The sequence below is a fragment of the Topomyia yanbarensis genome, chromosome 3, assembly GCF_030247195.1.
Source record: "Topomyia yanbarensis strain Yona2022 chromosome 3, ASM3024719v1, whole genome shotgun sequence".
Classification (NCBI taxonomy): domain Eukaryota; kingdom Metazoa; phylum Arthropoda; class Insecta; order Diptera; family Culicidae; genus Topomyia; species Topomyia yanbarensis.
The window spans coordinates 410460667-410483705 of record NC_080672.1 but is presented as its reverse complement, the minus strand read 5'-3'; the positions used below and the strand labels follow the sequence as shown (position 1 = coordinate 410483705).

The 23039-nt window shown below is 44.3% G+C and overlaps 1 protein-coding gene across 4 annotated transcripts in view; it reads left to right on the top strand.

Moving 5' to 3' along the window:
• LOC131693444 (mucin-5AC) overlaps window positions 1-21310 on the top strand; it is a 390550-nt gene extending 369240 nt beyond the window's left edge. For all 4 annotated transcript variants that reach the window (XM_058981254.1, XM_058981253.1, XM_058981255.1 and 1 more), the window contains 3 exons: window positions 53-249; window positions 19824-20199; window positions 20265-21310. In XM_058981254.1, the coding sequence (XP_058837237.1) occupies window positions 53-249; window positions 19824-20199; window positions 20265-20584 (893 nt within the window). In that variant the 3' untranslated portion in view covers window positions 20585-21310. The remainder of the gene's footprint in view (window positions 1-52; window positions 250-19823; window positions 20200-20264) is intronic.
• Window positions 21311-23039: the final 1729 nt, after the last annotated feature.

Sequence of the window (23039 nt, the reverse complement as noted above, 5' to 3'; positions counted from 1 at the left end):
ATAATCTTAACAATTTTAGACTTGTTTATCGTATTAATTTTCTCTGTTCTAGACCCTCAATTGCTGATTATGGAGTACGCGATGAGAGGACGCTTGTTGTCTCTGCTGAGGGCAGCACGAGGCGCTGTCAATGGACTTGCACCGTCGGCTCACGGGAATCGTCCGCCGATTATGCCGCTGTCGCCGAGGAGGCTTACCGGCTTTGCGCATGACATCGCCCGGGGAATGGAGTATATTGCTGAAAAGAAGGTTTGCTATGCGGGGGTTTTCACTTATCAGTATGCGCGGCTAGGGAGGGGAATTAAGTAATTAAGCTAAAAGGTAATTAGAAACGTAAAAATGGTGGCAATTTTCGAAATTTTCAAGATCGTCAATGCGCAAATGGCTAATTGGATAACAAAAATTGCAAAGAGGAAATCAGAAATTTAATATTTGCAATTTATAAAACGGCTATCGTAGAACGTAATTTGGAATGTGAAAGTTGGAACCTAACAATCAGGATAAAAAAGAAATCTGATTAATCAAATCAGAACAAATAAAACAGAATTCAGAGCTGATAAATTAGAAATTAGAAGTTCTAACTTAGATATCAGAATTCAGAACTAAGAACTCAAAATCTCAATCTCAGAACTTAGTTACCAGAACTAAGGGCTCAAAACTCAGAGTTTATCTATTACAATGCAGAAACCAGAATTCATGCAGAAATCGCAAATTCGTATATAACAAACTGGATATCGAAAGGAATGGAAAGGAAAGTTACCATAAATAAACTACAAGGGGCAGCATGGGGTTGTTCGAACTGTAGACTTAGAACTACACTACCTGATGTAAAATATTTATTTTCTTGGTGCATTTTGAGTAATAATAAATCAACTGTATTTCTTACGTATAGTTCAAGCACAACCAATCAACATCGAATGTTACATATTGAAGCAAACCTTCTTGGTTATCAGGTCATTTCATTTGTAGCAAGTGATCGAATCCGATTAAAATTATTTGAGAAGATCCGAGGAAGGAAAACAGAAAACCGCGAGGGGGGAGCGCGTAGCGTAGTTGGTAAATCGATTGCCTTGTACGCAGCGCACCTGGGTTCGAGTCCCAACCCCGCACATAGGGTTAGAAATTTTTCATAAGAGATTTTTCTAACCCGAAGAGGCGAATGACCTTAAGGTTAAAACCTCTATAATCTAAATAAAAAAAAGGAAAACCGCGACCGTACTAATATCTGAAACTATTTTAAATCTTTGTAGCACAATATCAGCTTTGAAGAATTGTAAAAAACTTTTCCATTGTGTCCGTTTAAAATCCGGACCGGTGAAGAAAAATCAAGTTTTAGACAATATAATACCATTTCATGTATAGACCAAGCTTTCTAATTATATTTTGCCATGATTGTAGCTCTTCTAAAGTACGCATACAAATGTAGCGAATGCAGTGGTCTTAATCATATATCGAAACTATAAATATACAATAATCGAAAAGAATAACATATATGGACTTAGATGAGTTTTAGCAACCGTTTTTTTTAGTAGCAGTGTATGCAGTTTAGTAGCAGAATAAAAGTAGGATAGGCTGAGTGAAAATGAATCACGTGAAATCAATGAATTGATCGAACGTAAAAATTAAACTTTCATTGTGCTTTCCATCGGTTCGCGTAAATTTGTTGCTAAGAAAATTTTCGTCTTTGCCCAACGAAAACACGGATTGCGATCATGCAGGCTACGCATCCAACTGCTAACAAATTAGAAATACCTATCTACCTACACATTCACCTCAAACATTGAACCCAAGCGAGCGGTGTTCAGTTGCACAATGCTCGAATCAAACAACTGTCGGTACATGAATGGAAGATACGCACAAAGCAAAATGAGTCAACGCTGATAATGATGGGTAGAGCGAAAGAGACAACTAGTACCACGACGCTATGTTAACCGTGTTTGCACATGGAGCTCGACTGTAGAAGTAATTTTGTGTAGGAATCAATGCGTTCGAGATTGTACATATAAATGTGCTTGAGACGAGCACAACACAAAAGAAAGCATGATGTTTGAACGGACAAGCTTATTCGCGTGTTGAACGACACTGAGCAGCGTACCCCCACCAGGGTTGCCATTATGCCAGATTTATCTGGTACAGCCAGAGATTTTGGCAGCTTTCAGACAAAAAGAACATATTTTGCGAATTTGAGTAATAATTGTATAAAAAACCCGTTTTAATCCACCTAGTGGTGCAATTCTGCCTTTCTCATTTATCCAAACTACGATTACATGTTTATTATGCGAGTTTCGGAAAAGCAGTCAATAAAACAGCAAAAACGATTTGTTTTTTCAATGTCCGACAGTTTCGGTGAATGTATTTCACCTTTTTCAAGGATTCTGTAATTATTAGTATTTCCGTTACAAATATGTCCGTTTGTCTGTGAATGAATACTTACAGAAACTATACAGTCGGGTCTCCTACTACGCGATTAACTGGGGCGTGAAAAAGGAATCCGCGTTGTAGGATACCCGTAGCTTATGGGATTTCGACTAATTGGGGCTGTGGCCGATTATTTCGTCCATGTCAACATGTAGCGCCATACTTTCTTTGGCAAAGTGGTTGTACTTACTTGGGCCTACAACTTAGAGTAATTGGCTATCCAATTAGTTGAGAACTATGCCGTCAGGAGTGCTATGAAGAAAGAGTAAATAAATCGAAATTCTCGTCGTAAATTCGACTATCATCAAATGGATTCAATGTTAAATATATCAAGACTCTGAATTTTTTGAAAGGTCGTGTCTTCGAGGAATTTATAAAAGAAGTCCAGAGCTTCTGGATGGTAGAAAGTATAACTCGTAATTACCCCACCAGGCGGCGCTAGTGCTAATGCAAATATTCAACACATGTTAAAATAATTCTATATCTCAACATCGTGATTAGATAGAGTAGTACTGTCTTCCGCAAAGTTGCTAGAGAGGTCGAGGACTACCCAACGGTAACATATTAGTTAGGAATACTCTCACTATGCGGCGCTAGTGAGCGTAGAAGCTTCCAACATATGGTAGATTATGATATATCTCGAAAGTCTAATAGCATGGAAAATGGTGTTTTCGGCAAAGTTCTCGGGGAGGTCAAAGGCTACTAGATTATGTATAGATTAAATTGGAATGGACCTGCCAGGCGGCGCTAGTGAGCATTTTCTTTCAAAGCATGTATCTCGAGATCATTATCATTTGGAAGGGTGTTGTCTTTGGCAATATTCATAGGCAGGTCGAGTTCTGTCCTACGGCGAACAAACTAGTTCAGAACTTGCCCACTAGATGGCGCTTATAAGAAGGAAACTTTCTTAACATTATAGATATATTTCTAAAGTCTGATAATTTAGGAAAACGCTGTTTTTGATAAAGTTCTCCAGGGGGACAAGTGCTGTTTGACAATGTATAGGAAAATTTCGATTTTACCCGCTAGGTGACACTAGTGAGTACGCATTTTTCCTTTCAATTTCTGCATCTCAACATAAAGACAGTTTAGAATGGTGGTATGTTCAACAAAGTTGCTCGAGTGGTCGAGGATTACCCAACGGTAACAGATTAGTTTAGAATACTATCACTATGCGGCGCTAGTGAGCGTTCATGCTTTCAGCATGTGGTAGATTGTGATATATCTCAAATGTCTAATGATTGCGCTTTCGGCAAAGTTCTTGAAGAATAGATTAAATTGGAATGGACCCGCAAGATTACGATAGTGAGCACGTATATGCTATATATTGTGTATCTCGAAATCATGATGATTTACAACGGTGATGTCTTTGGTAATATTCATCGGCAGGTCGAATTCTGCCTTACGGTGAACAGATTAGTTCTGAACTCACCCATTAGGCGGCGCTAAGGAAGATAAAACTTTCAGAATATTGTAGATCTCTTTTTTAAAGCCTGGTAATTACTAGGTTACGCGAGTAAGCACGTGTTCTGGGTGACGATAGTAAGCACGCCTTTTTTTCAATTTCATCATTTCAATATTAAGGCAGTTTAGAAAGGTGGTGTCTTCAACAAAATTGTTTGATAGGTCAAGGACTACCCAATGGTGACCGATTAGTTTGGAATACTCTCGCTATGCGGTGTTAGTGGGTGTGGAAGCTTTCAGCATATGGTAGATTATGAATTATCTCAGAAGTCTAATAAATTAGAAAGATGGTGTTTTCGGAAAAGTTTTTGAGGAAGAATAAGGGCTACTCGATTATGAATAGATTATGTACTGCTCTGATTCTTGTTAATTTTATTTAAATTTCTGAAGTAGCCTCAAAACGGATAAGAGAATAAATTCATCAAGCCATTCTCTGGCGCATTATTGGAGTATTCAAAACCAATCTGTCATCATCAGACAGCTCTAGAACTACCGATGAATTTCACTGATTTCACTGAAGAGGGCCTTCTTCTAAACTGTCATGATTTTGAGGTGCTAAAATTCGTAAACAATTTTTTTCTCTCTAATGCCACCTAGTAACTGAAATCCACGTTAATCTGATAACACCATTTTCATGAATTATTCAACTTTTGACTTAAGCTACTACGTAGTAGAAGTTGTATTCTCCCTAGCAATGAGTTAGTTCTGAACTAATCTAATCACAGTAAGATAAAACTCAACCTGTCGATGAATTTTGCCAAAGATACCACTCATCCAAATTATCCTAGCGCCGCATAGTGAGAGTATTCTAAACTAATCGTTGGGTAGTTCTCGACCTCTCAAGCAACTTTGTTGAAGATACCACCCTTCTAAACTGGCTTTATGTTGAGATGCAGAAATTGGAAGAAAAAATGCGTGCTCACTAGTGTCACCTAGCGGGTTAATCCAAAATATTGTTTACATTGTCAAACAACACTTGTCCTCCTGGAGAACTTTATCAAAAACAGCGTTTTCCTAAATTATCGAACTTTAGAAATATATCTATAATGTTGAGAAAGTTGCATTCTCATTAACGACGCCTAGTGGGCAAGTATTCCTACGCTTACAATTAACCCGAAATTATAAGTTTGCATATTGTAGGATTTCATGGGTAGTTCGAGGCACTGTACAGTCGAGGAGCGAAATCTCATCAAACGGTTGAATGCTAGTGGCAAAACATACCGTGAAGTTCAGGAACTTTTACAGTGTTCTTCCACAAAGATACACAATGCATTGCACTGGACAAACAAATCTGAAACCAGCTTTAGATAGCGAACAACATCCGCTCAAACTTAACCCTAGAACGTTGCACTTGCGTTTTCCACCTTAGAACGTTGCACTGGGGTAAAAATATACCCCACGCGTTTGATCGCAATTTTCGCAGGCAAACAAAGGAAATATATAATATATCATTTTCTTCGTTTTTTTAATGCGAAAACATCAGTGTAAGTGAAAATACGGAATTTATTGAATCAATGATACATAAATTGGTTTGAACAAAATAAAAGCTGAATAAATCGCGGTTTTCACTTTTTTCATAAACATTACTACAACTTTGCGAATTTTCAACTGATTTGAAAAATATCAAATGATTCTAAAAGTTGAAGGAATGGTCTAGAAACGTAATAAAATGGAATTTCGATATTTTTGTAAAAGTGCAATTATTTGGAAGAGTGAAAGTTAAAAAATCGGGTTTTGGAAAATACAACGAAATGGGGTGAAATTGAAATGAAAAAAATATTTCTGGCCAGTAATACATTGGTAATATGCAACGTTACTGTTACAACAGTAATTGCGCGCAAATTATACTTGCGAGCCATTGCTTGGAAAAACTATAAAAAATAAACAATACAACAATAAAAATCAGCAAAAAAATTTTGTTCTGCTTCAAAATTAAATTAAAATAATTGAATAAATGATTACAAACGAGTATATAATGCTAATTGTTACTTACGTAGTAAAGCAACCAGTATTTAAACTGGTATTGTTACGAATCACATTTCCACTGACAGCACGAAACCTGACGAAACACTAACGGCAACTATTCACTGGGGTACAAATATACCCCACACCAACTGGCTATACCACCTTTTCCTACTCTTACTGGGAACTCTAAATTGAATTTTGGTTAGGGTCCCGGGTCGGAAAATGCCGAATTCTCGTCTTTACATGGCTCCAAAGAAGGCGTGGGGTACATTTGTACTTCAGTGCAACATTCTAGGGTTCACAAACCGGATGGGTCGGATGGCAAAATAATATTGGTTTATGTCTTCGAGAGAATTCTAGAAAGACCTGGAACATTCTATTGCAACGTCAACGAGTAGAAAACGATTGATTGAAACAAATTTGCACGCAGGAAGTCCGAGAAAAGTACCACTACTCACAATACGGCACCTTCACAATCGTCTGAACTTTGTCAAATTTCACGCCAAGTGGACCGTCGAAAAGTGGCGTACCATTTAGTGAGCTGATGATAGTAAAGTGGCATTATAAAAATCGAAAGGTAGGCGTCAGTAAGTTAGACGACCACCAGGAACTGAATTTTATCACATGATGCGAACATGAAAAACATATTCAAAGTCAAATCACCATACTCTAAAAAACGCTTACGCTACTATTATTTCGAACAGCACTGTATCATTATCTACCACATGCTGAAAGCATCTACGCTCACTAGCGCCGCATAGTGATAGTATTTTAAACTAATCTGTTACCATTGGGTAGTCCTCGACCTCTCGAGAAACTTTGTTGAAGACACCACCCTTCTAAACTGCCTTTATATTGAGATGCAGAAATTGAAAGAAAAAATTCGTACTCACTAGCGTCACCTAGTGGGTAAAATCGAAATTTTTCTATACATTATCAAACAGCACTTGTCCCCCTGGAGAACTTTACCAAAAACAGCGTTTTCCTAAATTATCAGACTTTAGGAATATATCCATAATGTTAAGAAAGTTTCATTCTTATTAGCGCCATCCAGTGGGCGACTTCTGAACTAGTTTGTTTGCCGTAGGACGGAACTCGACCTGCCTATAAATATTGCCAAAGACACCAACCTTCCAAATCATCGTGATCTCGAGATACATGCTTTGAAAGAAATTGCTCACTAGCGCCGCTTGGCAGGTCCATTCCAATTTAATCTATACATAATCTAGTAGCCTTTGATCTCCCCGAGAACTTTGCCGAAAACACCATTTTTCCAAGTTATTAGACTTTCGAGATATATCATAATCTACCATATGTTGGAAGCTTCTACGCTCACTAGCGCCGTATAATGAGAGAATTCCAAACTAATTTGTTACCGTTGGGTAGTCCTCAACCTCTCGAGCAACTTTGCGGAAGACAGTACTACTCTATCTAATCACGATGTTGAGATATATAATTATTTTAACATATGTTGAATATTTGCATTAGCACTAGCGCCGCCTGGTGGGGTAATTACGAGTTATACTTTCTACCATCCAGAAGCTCTGGACTTCTTTTATAAATTCCCCGAAGGCACCAACTTTCAAAAAATTCAGGGTCTTGATATATTTGACATTGAATCCATTTGATGATAGTCGAATTTACGACGAGAATTTCGATTTATTTACTCTTTCTTCATAGCACCCCTGGCGGCATAGTTCTGAACTAATTGGATACCCAATTACTCTAAGTTGTAGGCCCAAGTGAGTACAACAACTTTGTTAAAGTATGGCGCTACATGTTGACACGGACGAAATAATCAGCAACAGCCCCAATTAGTCGAAATCCCATAAGCTATGGGTATCCTACAACGCGAGTACCGCGCAGTAGGAATCCGCGCAGTAGGAAGCCGCGTTGTAGGAATCCGCGTAGTAGGAGACCCGACTGTACGTTTTGTTGTTGTGTATGTTCGTATGTCCAACATTGGTTGTCTATAGTGTGTAATTTGTAATGGCGTCCGATAGTGGCTATTTTTAAGAATAACGATTTTATAAAAATTATTGGCTATACATCTGTTTGCTTACTTACATCATGTGTAACAATATTTATGCGACTCACTGTTAACAGAATGAAAAAGCTTGCTTGAATCGACAGCTACGAACTTGAGTTGCTATGTGTCGACGCTGAAACACTTGAAACCAGCGGTGGATCAAGGGGGAGGGTTCGGAAGTTTGGACCCCGCCAAAAATTTTCAACTTGTTAAGAAATTTTAAATTAGTTTCTCAACTCAAAATCATTTCAAACCAAATTTTTCACTGGTTTCTCAGGCCCACTAGGAAAGTTTATTCTAGAGGAATTAGAAAATTTTATTCGCGTGGTGGGGTACTCGCTGAGGGAAGGGCGGTTTAGGGTAGGGTGGTAAGTGATGTGGGGGGTGCCCCTCACCGTATCACCCTAACTACGACCCTGTTAAAATACAGAAAACCTATGCAAGCAAAAAAAAATTGGCCCTCCGGGTCGGGATTAGGTTGACGATGTTCAGAGTGATTGCATAACCTTTCTATAGGAGAAAGGCAAAAATGTGAATTTGCTGTGTGTCCGCACTCTTCAACCCATAACTCCGGAATCGGAACTCGGAATTTATTGAAATTCAATAGCAGCCTATGGGAACGTTGTAGCTTTCATTTGAGACTAAGTTTGAAGAAATCGGTTCAGCCATCTCCGAGTAACCGGTGTGCTTATTTTTGGTTTCATACATACATACATACATACATACATACATACATACATACATACATACATACATACATACATACATACATACATACATACATATATACATACATACATACATACATACATACATACATACATACATACATACATACATACATACATACATACATACATACATACATACATACATACATACATACATACAACTCCGCTAGCGAATGACGGATCTCAATAGTAGCACGTCTGTAATAACATACGTACATGGAACTATTGAGAACCAGAGCTACAGGTCCAAAGCCCTGGTAAAGGAGGATGGTTGTGATGATCCGGGCCGAGATCACCACGTAAAGCAAGGTAGGGCATAACCCCAATTCCAAGGCGTGAAGCGACCCGTGCCGAGGGATGAGTGATCGAGGGGGTGAAAAAGATGCTCGATCGTTAACGGAGCCTGTGGGGTACCTGGGCAACCCCCACAGTAAGCGTCCCTTACCACGCTAATGCGGAGCTCTGGCGTGGCGGACATATATTTCTCGCGCTACTCGTGGGACTTTTCATGGAGCAAAATAAAAATAAAAATAAACAGACGGAGGTGCCAAACCCCTTCGCTAGAGGTGGTTTGGCGAGGTCTCCCCCCCGTGGGGAGAGTAGTGGAACGATGAGTGCTGTACTCGAAAGCACCAGTGACCCCCCAGCAGCGGTAGGCAATACCCCTACCAATGCATCGGAGGGGCCAATAGCTGCGATGCGCAAAGTAGCGAAGCAACTCGATGCTATAATCGACTTCGCTAGCGCAAAGCAGAACATAGCCAAGGAGTTGAAGTTGAGCCTTCTGGAGCTCCGGAAAGCTGTTCGTGTCGCAAGACAGGAACAGCAGGCATATGTTGAGAGGGTGGAATGTCGGGAGAGGCCCGACAGAGAAACCCAGACAGTGGCCTCCAATAGGGAGGAAAGAGAGAAGGTTAATAGAGGTTCACAGACAGTGGCCTTTACCTTCTACGGAGCAGCCACGTCGATCGGAGCGGCGACCGAGTTCCCCTCGAAGGGAAAGGGAAAGGGCAATCGCAAGACGGCATCGAATGCGAAGCGCCCTAGGAAGTCGCCAGGAGAGGGTGCCAAAACCGACACCACTCGGCGTGCAACCGTCAAGGTCAAACGCCGCCTGGGTGAGGTAAGCGAGGGCGAGAGTGACCTCGCTGTTGAGAGCGATGGTACCAGCAACCCGGCACGACCGGGGCAGGGGGGCTCAAACCCCTGGACGCTGGTTACCAAGAAAAAGCCGGCACCGAAACCGGAGGTACCGCGGCCTGCGAGGAAGGCCAAGGACAGAGGCGAAGCCTTGTGGTTAAAAACCGACAAGGACAAATACGCCGATGTCCTTAAATCGATGAAGGCGGCCGAAAGCCTCTCGGCCCTTGGGCAGGATGTGCGTAGCGTAAGACGCACCAACACGGGAGAGATGCTCCTAGTGCTGAAGCGAGGCGCACAATCAAGTGCAATATATAAGGCCTTGGCTCAAGAGGTCCTTGGCGAGGGCGCCCAAATCAGGTCGCTAGGTGCGGAAACAACTCTCCAGTGCAAGCACTTGGACGAGTTCACGACCGCAGAAGACGTCGTCGCAGCCGTCAAGGAGCAATGCGGCGTCAAAATCGAGCGGGCCTCTGTGCGATTGAGGGACGGACCCTCTGGCACCCAAGTAGCCTACCTCAGGCTACTGAATGCGGATGCCAAAAAGGTAACCGAGAAAGGGAAGCTGAAGATCGGCTGGTCGGTATGCCCTATTAGTATACCCCAGCCGCCTTCAGTGGACAGGTGCTATCGGTGCCTAGAATCCGGCCATAAAGCTTATGAATGCAAAGGCTTAGACAGGAGTAAGCTATGTCGTCGATGCGGCGAGGAGGGGCATAAAGAGCGGGGGTGCACTAAGGCATATAAGTGCCTTATCTGCACCTCTAAGAAGCAAGCCCATAAACATGCTATGGGCGGACCTTCGTGTCCCTTCGGCGAGTTAAATAAGAAGAAGCCGTGAGAGTCACACAGCTAAATCTTAACCATTGTGCAGCAGCCCAACAGCTGCTGTGGCAGTCGGTCTCGGAGTCGAGGACAGATGTCGCCCTATTATCAGACCCGTACAGCATCCCTGCCGGCAACGGCAATTGGGTGTCGGACGGGTCTGGAATGGTGGCAATCTGTACAACGGGAAGGTTCCCGGTTCAAGAGGTAATACACCCCTCCGCCGAGGGTGTGGCGATTGCCAAGATCAATGGTGTGTTCTATTGCAGCTGCTACGCCCCACCAAGGTGGCCAATAGAACAGTTCTACCAGATGATCGACAGGCTCTCGTCGGACCTCGTGGGCCGGAAACCGGTAGTAATAGCGGGAGACTTCAACGCTTGGGCAGTGGAGTGGGGCAGCCGCTGTACAAATAGCAGGGGTCAAGCGCTAATGGAAGCGTTTGCGAAACTCGATACTGTGCTAGCGAATGATGGCTCCGCTAGTACATTCCGTAGAAACGGAGTGGAGGCGTGGATTGATTTGACCTTTGCCAGCCCGAGTCTGGCTCCAGGCATGGAATGGAGGGTAGACGAAGGCTACACCCATAGTGATCATTTAGCAATCCGCTTTAAGATCAACTATGGTGTGCAGCATCCGAGGGCGGGAGATCCCTGTCAGGTAAGCGGGTGGAAGTCCAATCACTTCGACAGCGAAGCTTTCACCGCGGCCCTGGGACTGGAGGCCAACACCAACAGTCTAAGCGGGGATGCGCTGGTAGCTGTTCTATCACGCGCGTGCGACGCCACTATGCCGAGAAAAACACTGCCAAGAAACGGTAGATGCCCGGTATACTGGTGGAGTGCCGAGATTGCAGCTCTACGATCAGCCTGCCTCAGAGCTAGACGTAGGATGCAAAGAGCTCACACCGAGGATGCAAGAGAGAACCGCCGTGAAGTGTTTCGAGCTGCGAAATTGGCCTTTAACAAGGCCATTAAAAGCAGAAAGAGAGCGTGTTTCGACAACCTGTGCGAGAGTACCAACGCGAATCCGTGGGGTGACACCTACAGGATTGTGATGGCCAAGACCAAAGGGGGCTCCTCACCCCCAGAACGGTCTCCGGACCGGTTGGCAACGATTATCGAAGTACTCTTCCCGTCTCGAGCCACAAGCCCCTGGCCACCTGCACTACGAGACAGTGCGGGCACGGTCGAAATGGTGGCTCCAGTGACGAACGAAGAACTACTCGCAGTGGCTAAATCCCTAGCAATGAACAAAGCTCCAGGGCCGGATGGAGTCCCGAACAACGCTCTCAAGGCAGCGATCATAGCGAACCCGAACATGTTCAGGCTAGCTATGCAGAGATGCCTTGACGAGTGCCGTTTCCCCGATAGATGGAAAAGGCAGAAACTGGTGCTGTTGCCGAAGCCCGGGAAGCCGCCAGGCGACCCATCGGCGTACAGACCAATCTGCCTGATAGACACGACTGGCAAACTGCTTGAGAGGATCATCCTCAACAGGCTCACCCCGTACGCGGAAGGTACGGACGGTCTGTCAAGCAACCAGTTTGGCTTTCGGAAGGGTAAGTCCACAGTGGACGCTCTCAACTCAGTGATAAATACTGCCGAGATAGCGATCCAACGAAAAAGGCGAGGTATTCGATACTGTGCGTTAGTGACACTTGACGTGAAGAATGCATTCAACAGCGCAAGCTGGGATGCCATCGCGCTCTCGTTACACCGGCTTAGCCTACCGGTGGGTCTGTACCGGATCCTGGAAAGTTACTTCCAAAACCGCGTACTGCTATACGAGACCGATGCCGGTCAGAAAAGGGTTCCGATTACCGCCGGAGTCCCGCAGGGCTCGATCCTAGGCCCGGTGCTATGGAACCTCATGTATGACGGGGTTCTGAGACTGAAGTTCCCTCCTGGGGTCAAGATCGTCGGCTTTGCCGACGACGTAACCTTGGAGGTCTACGGGGAGTCAATTCCTGAGGTAGAACTAACCGCAGAACACGCGATTAGCACGGTGGAGGAATGGATGAGCGCGAGAGGCCTGGAGCTCGCTCATCATAAGACGGAGGTAGTTATCGTCAACAACCGCAAGTCGGCACAACATGCAGTTATCCATGTGGGAGAAGTCGCGATCACTTCACAGCGAAGTCTGAAGTCTCTCGGAGTCATTATAGACGACAAGCTGACCTTCGGCAGCCATGTCGACTATACGTGCAAGAGAGCGTCGACTGCTGTTGCGGCACTATCGAGAATGATGTCCAACAGCTCAAAGGTGTGCGCCAGTAGACGTAGGTTACTGGCAGGCGTTGCCGTATCTATCCTCAGGTACGGCGGCCCGTCATGGTCAAGAGCACTGAGGGTAACCAGTTACCTACAGAAACTGGAGAGCACCTACCGCGTGATGTGCCTCAGAGTGATATCTGCCTACCGCACGGTATCACACGATGCATCCTGCGTGATAGCGAGCATGATGCCAGTCGGGCTGGTCATTCGGGAAGATGAGGAGTGCTTTGAGCTACGTGGAAATAGGGGAGCCCGCGAGCGCACCAGGGTGACCTCGGTCGCCAGATGGCAGCGTGAGTGGGACAACTCCTCGAAAGGTAGGTGGACCCACCGGCTGATACCTAGCATATCGAGCTGGGTGGGAAGACCCCATGGGGAAGTTCACTTCCACCTGACACAATTCCTGTCAGGCCATGGCTGTTTCCGTCAGTACCTCCACAGGTTCGGACACGCGGAGGTCCCAGTCTGCCCGGACTGCCCAGGTGTAGACGAAACTGCCGAACACATACTGTTCGTATGTCATCGGTTCGACGTCGAAAGAAGAGCAATGCTTGACGTCTGTGGCTGGGACACAACCCCGGATACCCTTATTCAGCGGATGTGTCAAACGGTGGAGAAGTGGAACGCAGTCTCGGCTGCTACCATCCAGATTGCCAGTAGGCTACAGGTAATCTGGCGAACCGAGCAACAGACGGCGGGCACGGCTAACTAGTGATTGGTTAGTTGGAGCGAAAAAGGCCAAGCGCAAAATAAGAGAGTGAATGGTCTGTTCATGCCGAGGTAGGTTGGCGCAGCGAATGGCAACCGCGTAAGGGGTAAACCCAGCCACCCCGAAGCAAGACAGAAGAGTGAGTGTATAGGCGTATAAGTGGACTGCCTCATGCCAAGACGGGAGGGTCGTAGCGTAGTATGTTGGAACTAAGCTATCGATGCCTCATGGCGTGGCAGAGGAGTGAAAGGGTGAGCATCCAAGTCAGTCTCACACTGCATGTTAAGGGTGAGCATAAAAGTCAGCCTCACAGGTTGGTAGAGGCTAGCACAAAAGTCAGCCTAGCAAGGAATGAAAAAGGTGAGCACAAAAGTCAGCCTCGCATGGTATGTCAGAAGTGGGGCCTAAGAAAAATGTCCCACATGGGATGCCAGAGGGAGTGACAAAGGTACAATAGAGTGGCACGATTGAGAGTGAATCAGGTGATAGGGTGAGCACCCAAGTCAGCCTCACATGGATGGGTTGGGCGAGCACAAAAGTAAGCCTAGCAAGGAATGAGTAAGGTGAGCACACAAGTCAGCCTCGCATAGAACGTAAAAGGTGAGCACAAAAGTCAGCCTCATGTGGGAGTGTTTGAGAGTGAATCAAAGTGTGATTGAGAGAGCACCCAAGTAAGCCTCATACAGGATGTATGATCGCGCGAGTGAGAGTGAATGAGTACACTTAGTACAGCCATCCCCCCAGAAGTAATACCGAGAGGTAGTTCCTGGGAGGAATGATGGCGGAGCCCAATGGAGTTTAGTCGGTATTAATGGCTGGTCACCATTCGAGTCCGACACGCCCCCAGTGCACCCCGTGTGGTAGATTGGACCCTACCGTTAGCACGTGTACTGGGCTAGGACATAAAGGTCTTCTCCATTGTAAAAAAAAAAAAAAACATACATACATACACATACATACATACACATACATACGTAGGGGGCTTAGGCTTTGGACATTTAGCAGGGGCTTGCAAAGGCCCGGACAGATCCGGGATGTGCTGGAAATGCGGAGAGACGGGCCATCTTGCGAGAGACTGCACGCAGAGGCCGAAGTGCTTGCTTTGCACCCCAGTGGAAGGAAACGACCATCAGATGGGTGGATTTAAATGCCCAGCCTACAAGAAGGCGACTGCAGGCCAACGGTGATGGAGATGACCCAGATAAACCTGAATCACTGCGATACCACACAGCAACTGTTGTGGCAGTCTACGACAGAAACTATGAGCGATATCGCTTTGATCGCAGAGCCTTATCAAGTTCCCCCTAATAACGGTAGCTGGGTGGCGGATAGATCAGGAACCGCTGTGATACAAGTAATGGGAAGATTCCCCATCCAAGAAGTGGTAGAACGTTCATACGAGGGTTTCGTGATAGCCAACATCAACGGCATCTTCGTATGTAGCTGCTACGCTCCCCCAATGTGGACAGTAGAGCAGTTCAGCCTAATGCTGGAGCAGTTAACCGAGCAGTTGATCGATCGGAAGCCGGTAGTCATTGGTGGTGACTTCAACGCCTGGGCTGTGGAATGGGGCAGTAGAGTAACCAACACAAGAGGGTGTATCCTGCAGGAAGCTCTAGCGAAGTTAGACGTACGATTGTGCAATGAAGGCTCTGTTAGCACATTTCGGAGAGACGGGAGGGAGTCTATCATCGACGTCACATTCTGTAGTCCCTCATGGACGGCGAACATGAATTGGAGAGTATGCGAAACGTATACGCATAGTGACCACCAGGAGATTCGCTACCGTAAGGTGAGCGCGGAATGTCCAAGATGCAGTTCGGTTTCCGCAAAGGTGCTCCTCGACAGTGGATGCAATTCGGATAGTGCTCGAGAGTGCTGAGAAGTCATCTAAACAGAAGCGAAGAGGAGATCGATACTGCGCTGTGGTCACGATAGATGTGAAGAACGCGTTCAACAGTGCCAGCTGTGAAGCCATCGCTGCAGCGCTGCATAGAATGAGGGTTCCCGACTATCTATGCCAGATCCTGAAGAGCTACTTTCAGAGCAGAGTGCTGCTGTACGAGACGAGCGAAGGACGGAAGTCATTGCGTGTCACAGCGGGTGTTCCTCAGGGCTCCATTCTCGGTCCAACGACGCTGCCTAGGAAAATCGTAGGTTTCGCGGACGACGTGTCACTAACGGTGATGGGTGAGACACTTGAAGAAGTGGAGGTGTCGGTGATGGAGACAATAGACGCGATCGAGAGCTGGATGAAAGGGGTCAAGCTGCAAATAGCTCACCACAAGACGGAGGTGTTGTTGGTCAGTAACTGCAGATCGGTTCAACGGATGCAGATCGACGTCGGAGGGCACGTGATTGCATCGAAACGTGCATTGAAGCAATTGGGAGTTATAATCGACGACCGGTTGAGCTTCAACAACCACGTTGATTACGCCTGTGAACTGTTTCGTCATCGATACTCCGATATGGGGTTCCTGCATGGAGTGCTGCGCTGAAAACCAAGCGGAACCGTGAAAAGCTAAACAGGACATTCCGACTGATGGCCGTACGAGTCGCGAGTGCCTACAGAACAATATCGTCGGAGGCAGTATGCGTTATCGCCGGGATGATCCCCATCTGCATTACCCTGGCGGAGGACGTGGAATGCTACCAGCGGAGAAATGCACGTAACGCTAGGAGACTGGTTCGAGCGGATTCGTTGGCTAAATGGCAACAGGAGTGGAACAACGCGGAGAAAGGAAGGTGGACCCACTGACTCATCCCAAATGTATCGGCCTGGGTACATAGGAAGCATGGAGAGGTGAACTTCCATTTGACGCAGTGTTTGTCCGGGCACGGATGCTTCCAGAAGTACTTGCATCGGTTTGGACATGCTTCGTCACCCCTTTGCCCGGTGTGTGCGACTGTGCAGGAGACACCGGAACACGTGGTCGTCGAATGCCCTAGATTCGAAGAAGTTCGGTGATATTGTCCACTGTCATACCAGGTATAGACAGTGGACAATATCGTCGAAGAGATGTGCCGTGACGAACATACCTGGGACGCTGTCAACAGAGTGGTCTCGAGCATACTGCAGAGGAAGTGGCGAAGAGACCAGCAAGAAGCCGCAAATCGGGTTTCGAGAGAAATTCCGCCGCCGGGGAACTCTCCAACTGTGTAGACTAGGTCCACCGCCGGGGACCAGTTGAGTAGTACGTGACGTAGCACCGAGTTGGGTCGTCGGGGCGCCTGGGAACCGGACGTCAAACTTCACCGGAATCGCTGAACCGACCTCGACATCCTACCGGGTAGCTCGTGAGTTGGCTAGATCCACCGCCGGGGATTAGACCGAGTAGACCGCGTCGCAGAGCTAGCAGTGGGTCGTTGGGGCGTTGGTGAACCAGAAGCTACGCTCCAACCGGAATCGCCGGATAGACCTCAGCACCTACTGTATGGCCCGTTGAGTAGGCTAGATCCACCGCCGGGGACTAGATCGAGTAGATCGGGACGACGTGGAGAGCTAAATGGCTCACAAAAACGAACATCGGAATCAGGAGAAATCTACCGCTCGGTTGCAGGAGAATAGGCTAGATCCATTGTTGGGGACTAGACTGAGTAGTTCGCGAACAAGTGAGGGCGGGAGCTGAATGGCTCATCGGGAAAGTAGAGCGAAACGGAACGAGAGGAAGCCAAAGGGCTCAAGAAATTGTGGTGCTAAAACAAAAGAAGAATCGGTATCGGGAGTGCCTCCTTCGCCGGGGAACTCTCCGTCGGCGTAAGCTAGATCCACAGCCGGAGACTAGACTGAGTAGACCGCGACGAAATACCACCAGTCGCAGGTCGTCGGGGCATCAGCGAACCGGACGCCCTGCTCCACCGGAATCGCCGAACTGACCTCGACATCTGGTTGGTTGGCTCGGTTTCGGGAGAACTTCTCTCGCCGGGGAATTCTCCGTCGGAGTAGGCTAGGTCAATCGTCGGGGACTAGACCGAGTAGTTCGCGAACAAGTCTGGTGCTCAATGAGTAAACGGCGCTGAATGATGCGAGGAGGGAGTTGCGGTGCTAACGGGCCAAGGGAGCCGATGGGCTCGGTGAATTAGACAGTCTGAAGTTTGCCGCCCAGACTGTACTCGTAGGGGAGGAGTACTAAGTCTCAACTCATAGCCAGCTTTCCGACTGCCATGCAGAACTTGCCAGTCTGTGTGGATGGTAGAGAATTGGTGGTGTGTAGAGGAGTGGGGCTGTAACCCTGCGGAAGAAACGAACTAGTAAGTAGTTGACTTAGAGTGTGTGCTATGCACATAAAAACCCCTCCCCGAAGTAATGCCGTAAGGTAGTGCCGGGGAGGAATCAGGTTCTGGGCAAGAGCAGTGGTTTTTAGCGGCTCGGGTGATGGCAGCCCAAACCCGTTCCCTGAGACATTGGGGTTTTTGTACATTTTCCCTCAGGTATCAGGGTTTTCCTGAATTTTTTTTACTGCTCTCTAAAAAAACACGCACACATACATACATACACACAGACATTTGCCGATCTCGACGAACTGAATCGAATGGTGTATGACATTCGGCCCTCCGGGCCTCGGTTAAAAAGTCGATTTTTACAGTGATTGCATAGCCTTTCTTTATATGAGAAAGGCAAAAACATAAATTAGCAAAAAATCAGAGAATAAGAAATCAAAAAAAAAAAGGAATGACATAAAAGGAAATCAAAAAAATAAAATCGAAAGGAATTAAATGATAAATGATAAAATAAGAAATTGCAAACATTAGAAAAAAGGGAATAAACAAGTGTAGAAACCAGCGTAATCACATTATAATAAATCAGCAAAAAGAAATATGAAGAAAAGTAATCAAATGAAGTTATTGTTGCTATCGGGAAAAGAAAGGTGACCACCTTATTGCTATACTATTTCCTGATTCGTCTTTCAATTTCTTATATTTCCCGCAGTTGTTGACTCTTCAACATTTCACTTTCGCTCTAGGATCTTAATACCCTGAAACGGCCTATTCTAATAAGCTGACAGAGAAATATAATGCCCAAATATGCTCAGCATTTTGATATCCTATCTAAAGCAAGCAAAAGAAATAACTAACGATAAGCATTTTTTAAATGGCTGCCGTGTCGACATCCCCGCCTACAAAGTAGAGGTCGACGGCGTGATCACCGACTGGTTTTAAATGCTATTTAAAAGCCGCTCTTCTGCTATTGCTGAACTCCTCCCGACACCGACGAGACTTAAATTCTCACGGTGTGGCATGGAGTTATCTTTTAGACTTTTTTGTTTCGATTTTTGAACTTAAATTGAGAAAACGAGCGGTAGAGTTTGCAATAATTTTCGTTATTTTTCCAATTTGAAGTCTTTACATTAGAAATTTTCATGTCGCACTATTCAAACACGTACGTTAATTATTTTTGCATACACTTTAAATTTGAGAAACTATTTATTGTGAATAAATTTGAACGGGACTGACAGCGCCTTAGTGTGATCTTCTGAAACGTACGTGAAATCTCGGTTTTACCCGTTTAATTTTTACATTGGCTTCCGTTAATTTATTGTGTACATGGAAGTGGCACACTGATTTTGATTGATTTTATGATTTATTCCAATTATTTTTTTTACCTTCCGGCAATCGCGCCAGTTCACTGAGTGCGCGCTGCTCTGAAATCGTCTTAGGGCACCAGGGATAAATTAGATTTCAACGCCCTCCTTGGGTTGGCGCCCTTGGAGGGGCCCCCTGGACGCATTCGATTCAAGAACGACGAATAGGTCTGAGGATTAAGGGGGTTCTCTACTCGCGTGGCACGAAATTGAGCTGTTTTTTGGTAATAAATTGCAAATTATATTTTGAATTATTTTTTTATTTTGAAGCTACATGTATTGACTTTTAAATTTTCGGGCGAATTACCTTGAAGGGTTATGCACCAAATAAACAAACAAACAAATTTTAAATTCTAATTGGAAGGCCACAAACAAAAATCATTGGCGACTATCGAAAAATTAAAATTAAAATATGCAAAATGAAAAATAAAAATTCAAAATCTATTCAGTAGATGCTTGCAATTTATTTCCCAAAACCAGCTCAATTTCGGGCCTCTAGAGTAGAGGATCTCATTAAAAATTTCGTAGGTTAAATTGATTAATTTTCAATTCATGTCATTTCACTAGTTTTTTAAGGCAAGCATCGGCTAGCAATTGTATGAGCCCGGTAAACCAGTAATATTCAAATTCAAATACGTTATTCAAATACCGACTAACTCAGTCCCCTACCCTCCCCCCAAACAGATCGTCCATCGGGATTTGGCGGCCCGCAACGTGCTGCTGGACCACAACGGTATCTGCAAAATCTGCGACTTTGGCATGTCGATCGATCTGGAGAAGATCAAATCGTCTCAGGCGCATATTCGGGTGCCGCGACCGCACCACAGCGAATCGCGCTTCAAGTTCGATCTCAGTGCCCGCTCGTTTGGGATTGGACGACACCACAGCCACGGTCACGAAGGATTCGGCAGGCATGGACACAGCCGGGGACACGACAGTAAAAGCCGGCCGGCCCTACCGATCCGATGGATGGCTCCGGAAGCGTTGCAGTATCACATCTTTTCCCGCGAAACCGATGTCTGGGCGTTTGGAATTGTGCTGTGGGAAATTTCTACTCTAGGTGAGTTATCAAAAATTGACAATTCGCCACGTTCTGTTTGAAATAACTTATTTCCTTTTTTTTAGGGTGCACCCCGTATCCGAACCTATCCGGTCGGGAGGTAGTTCGTAACGTTCCGAGTGGAGTGCGGCCAGATATTCCACCGGATTGCCGTCCGGAGCTGTACGATCTGATGCAGCGTACCTGGCGAAAAGATCCCCGTCAGAGGCCTACCTTTTCCGAGGCACGAACCTCCCTTGCCAGGACACTGTGCCAGTGGCAATTGGAAGAAACGGATACGTCCAATACTTCCGAGTACCTGGATGTCAGCGGTTTCAGCGAAGATTTGGAACAGGGAATGGTATACTTCAATCGACGGATTTCGGAATTTGAGTGTGAAATCTAGAGACGTTTTTGTGCCCCTTAACCACCTTTACTTACCCTTTTCCCATTCCGATCCACTGTCGCACCGTCTGAAAACTCAAACCTTGTATAGTTACAGCAGTATTACCTAGATCTTCGATCATTTCCTTTCATTCATTGTTATCTTAAATTAGCGTTCAAGCCGATTGAAACCCTTGTAATTTCCATCTGTCGTTTTCCTGGCGAAAACCAAACTGGAAATTCATCCGGACTGGATCGGGCCGTGTTGACATTTTGGTTGTGTGTTTGTTTTCACCACCTTCTGTAAGCTACACTTTTGTACATAGATGTTTTCCTAAACTCTCATTATTTTGTGTGTACAGAATAAAAACACTGGCAACATCATTAAACAATATTTAGTATAACTAGCAGCTGTTTATTCTCGGTAACGAGTATTTAAACAATTTGTGAATAATTGTTCATCTGTTGCGAAGTGCAATCAATTGTTTTCAATTATCATACATATGCATAGTATTGTTTTGCTTTTAAGAGTTAAAATTATCACAAAATGGTCGGTGATCCAATGAGCTACATCATCATATTCATGCAAACGAAAATCTTCATTTCATTCGACAATTTGTACATTTCTCATCAAAAAAAAAAATACGCGTAAGAGAAGCCCAATAATAAGCAAGTTGATTTTATTATTATTATTATTTTTATAGATATTTTTGTTTTGTTTAGTAGACAAAAAATCCGACGGGAAGACGCACGTTCTTTTCTGAATAAAATCGAATTGAAAATTCTAGCTTTATTTGTTTATGTTTTATCCGAAAACTGTCATAGGACACCATCGCCTTTTGTGCAAGTGTCTGTTAGTGAGAAGAAGGATTTGGAAACAAAGCAAATCTTGGAAAAATAAATACACCTTCTTTGATATGATAGACCACCGAGCGAATCATCCTGGCATTGAGAAATATGGAAGAAATTTTTGTTATGGGCATTTTGATTTAAAATAGCGTTTAGAATCAGATTCAAAAATAAAATTTTAACTACTTTTGACTGCAAATAGTATGAATTATAAAAATGTGTCAAAAGTTGTTGTTAGGAAAACTTTTTTATTTGAAGCTTCTCCTTGAAAATTCAGGAACAAAGCGCAAACCATTCACAACAGCTTGCCAATTCAGCTTTTCTGCTTGTCGTACGTTGTCACTGAAAATCACGCCCAGCATGTTTATACTGACTTCGATTCGATTTTCATTGCCAATAATTTCACCGATAGTTTTTCTTGTGTTGAGAACTACACCAGCACCTCGACTGAATTCCGAAAGCAAGTCATCAGCAAAAGTGTTTCGAACAGTATACGGTAGATTATGCCTAATTGCATCCAGTAGTGGTAGCAGATAAATCAGCAACAGCATCATGGACAGTGGGTCGCCCTGTCTTACCGATCGATTTCTTTTGAATTTATTAGCTAAACTTCCGTTTAGGTTTTAAGTAAGGGTTTTTGTCCACTACATGTCCTTTTTTCAATAATGGCATAATTCAAAATCCGGCTAAAAGGAATGGTAGTAGACATTTTTTTCATGCCCTCTTTCACGGTCTTTTCCTTGTTGACGAGCTCGGTCGCAATGAAAATGTCGTTTTTCAAACCACAGACACAGAAATCCTTCCAAACCAGATAATTCTGTGTGAACTTCGATTGCTTAATATACTTGAAAATATTCGTCACTATTCCCTCCAATTTTCATTACGCTGGTGACAGTTGGTATGGTTACTTTTAATGATGTCCTTAACATGGCGTGCAAGTAGTTCGGATTCAGGCTACATGCGAGCAAAAATCCTCTGTGTTGCTGCTTTTGCTTGGACAACACTTTTATAACTGAAGAGCATATGACAAAATATAAAAATTGGCACGCAGGCAAATGAGGGTTTTTCAAATTTGTTGAATATCGTGCAAAGAAATGCACGTCTACCGTTTAAGTCGACCAAATTTTAATCGTAAAAACTTTTAAATATCGAAACTTTTAGTGGCTTTGAAAGTAGCCGATTTATTAATAATTTCATATTTATTTATTTTTGTGAGTTGTTCATTTATATATTTGGTACTATATTATTGAAAAACCCTTGATTAAACCCCTAAACAAATTGTTAATATAGTAGCCAAATAGAAGGGTAATAAATCTAAAAGGACAAAAGAAACATTCAATAGAGGTAGAATTTGAAGAGAGAAAAACAAAAAAGGAACAAACCAGGAAAAACAAATAAATAGATAAAATGATACAAAACGAGAAAGCTAAAACATGACATATAAAATAATGGCAAAAGATTAATAACATGCAAATAGTCAAAAATCAACCAATATCCTAAAATAAAATAAAATTGAAGCGGAGAAACTACAGTATATAGACAAAATAAAGACAATAAAAAAGTTAAAATTTGAAAGAATGTAAACAATTTGAAGAAATGGCAAAATAGAACAGATTGAACAATTGAAA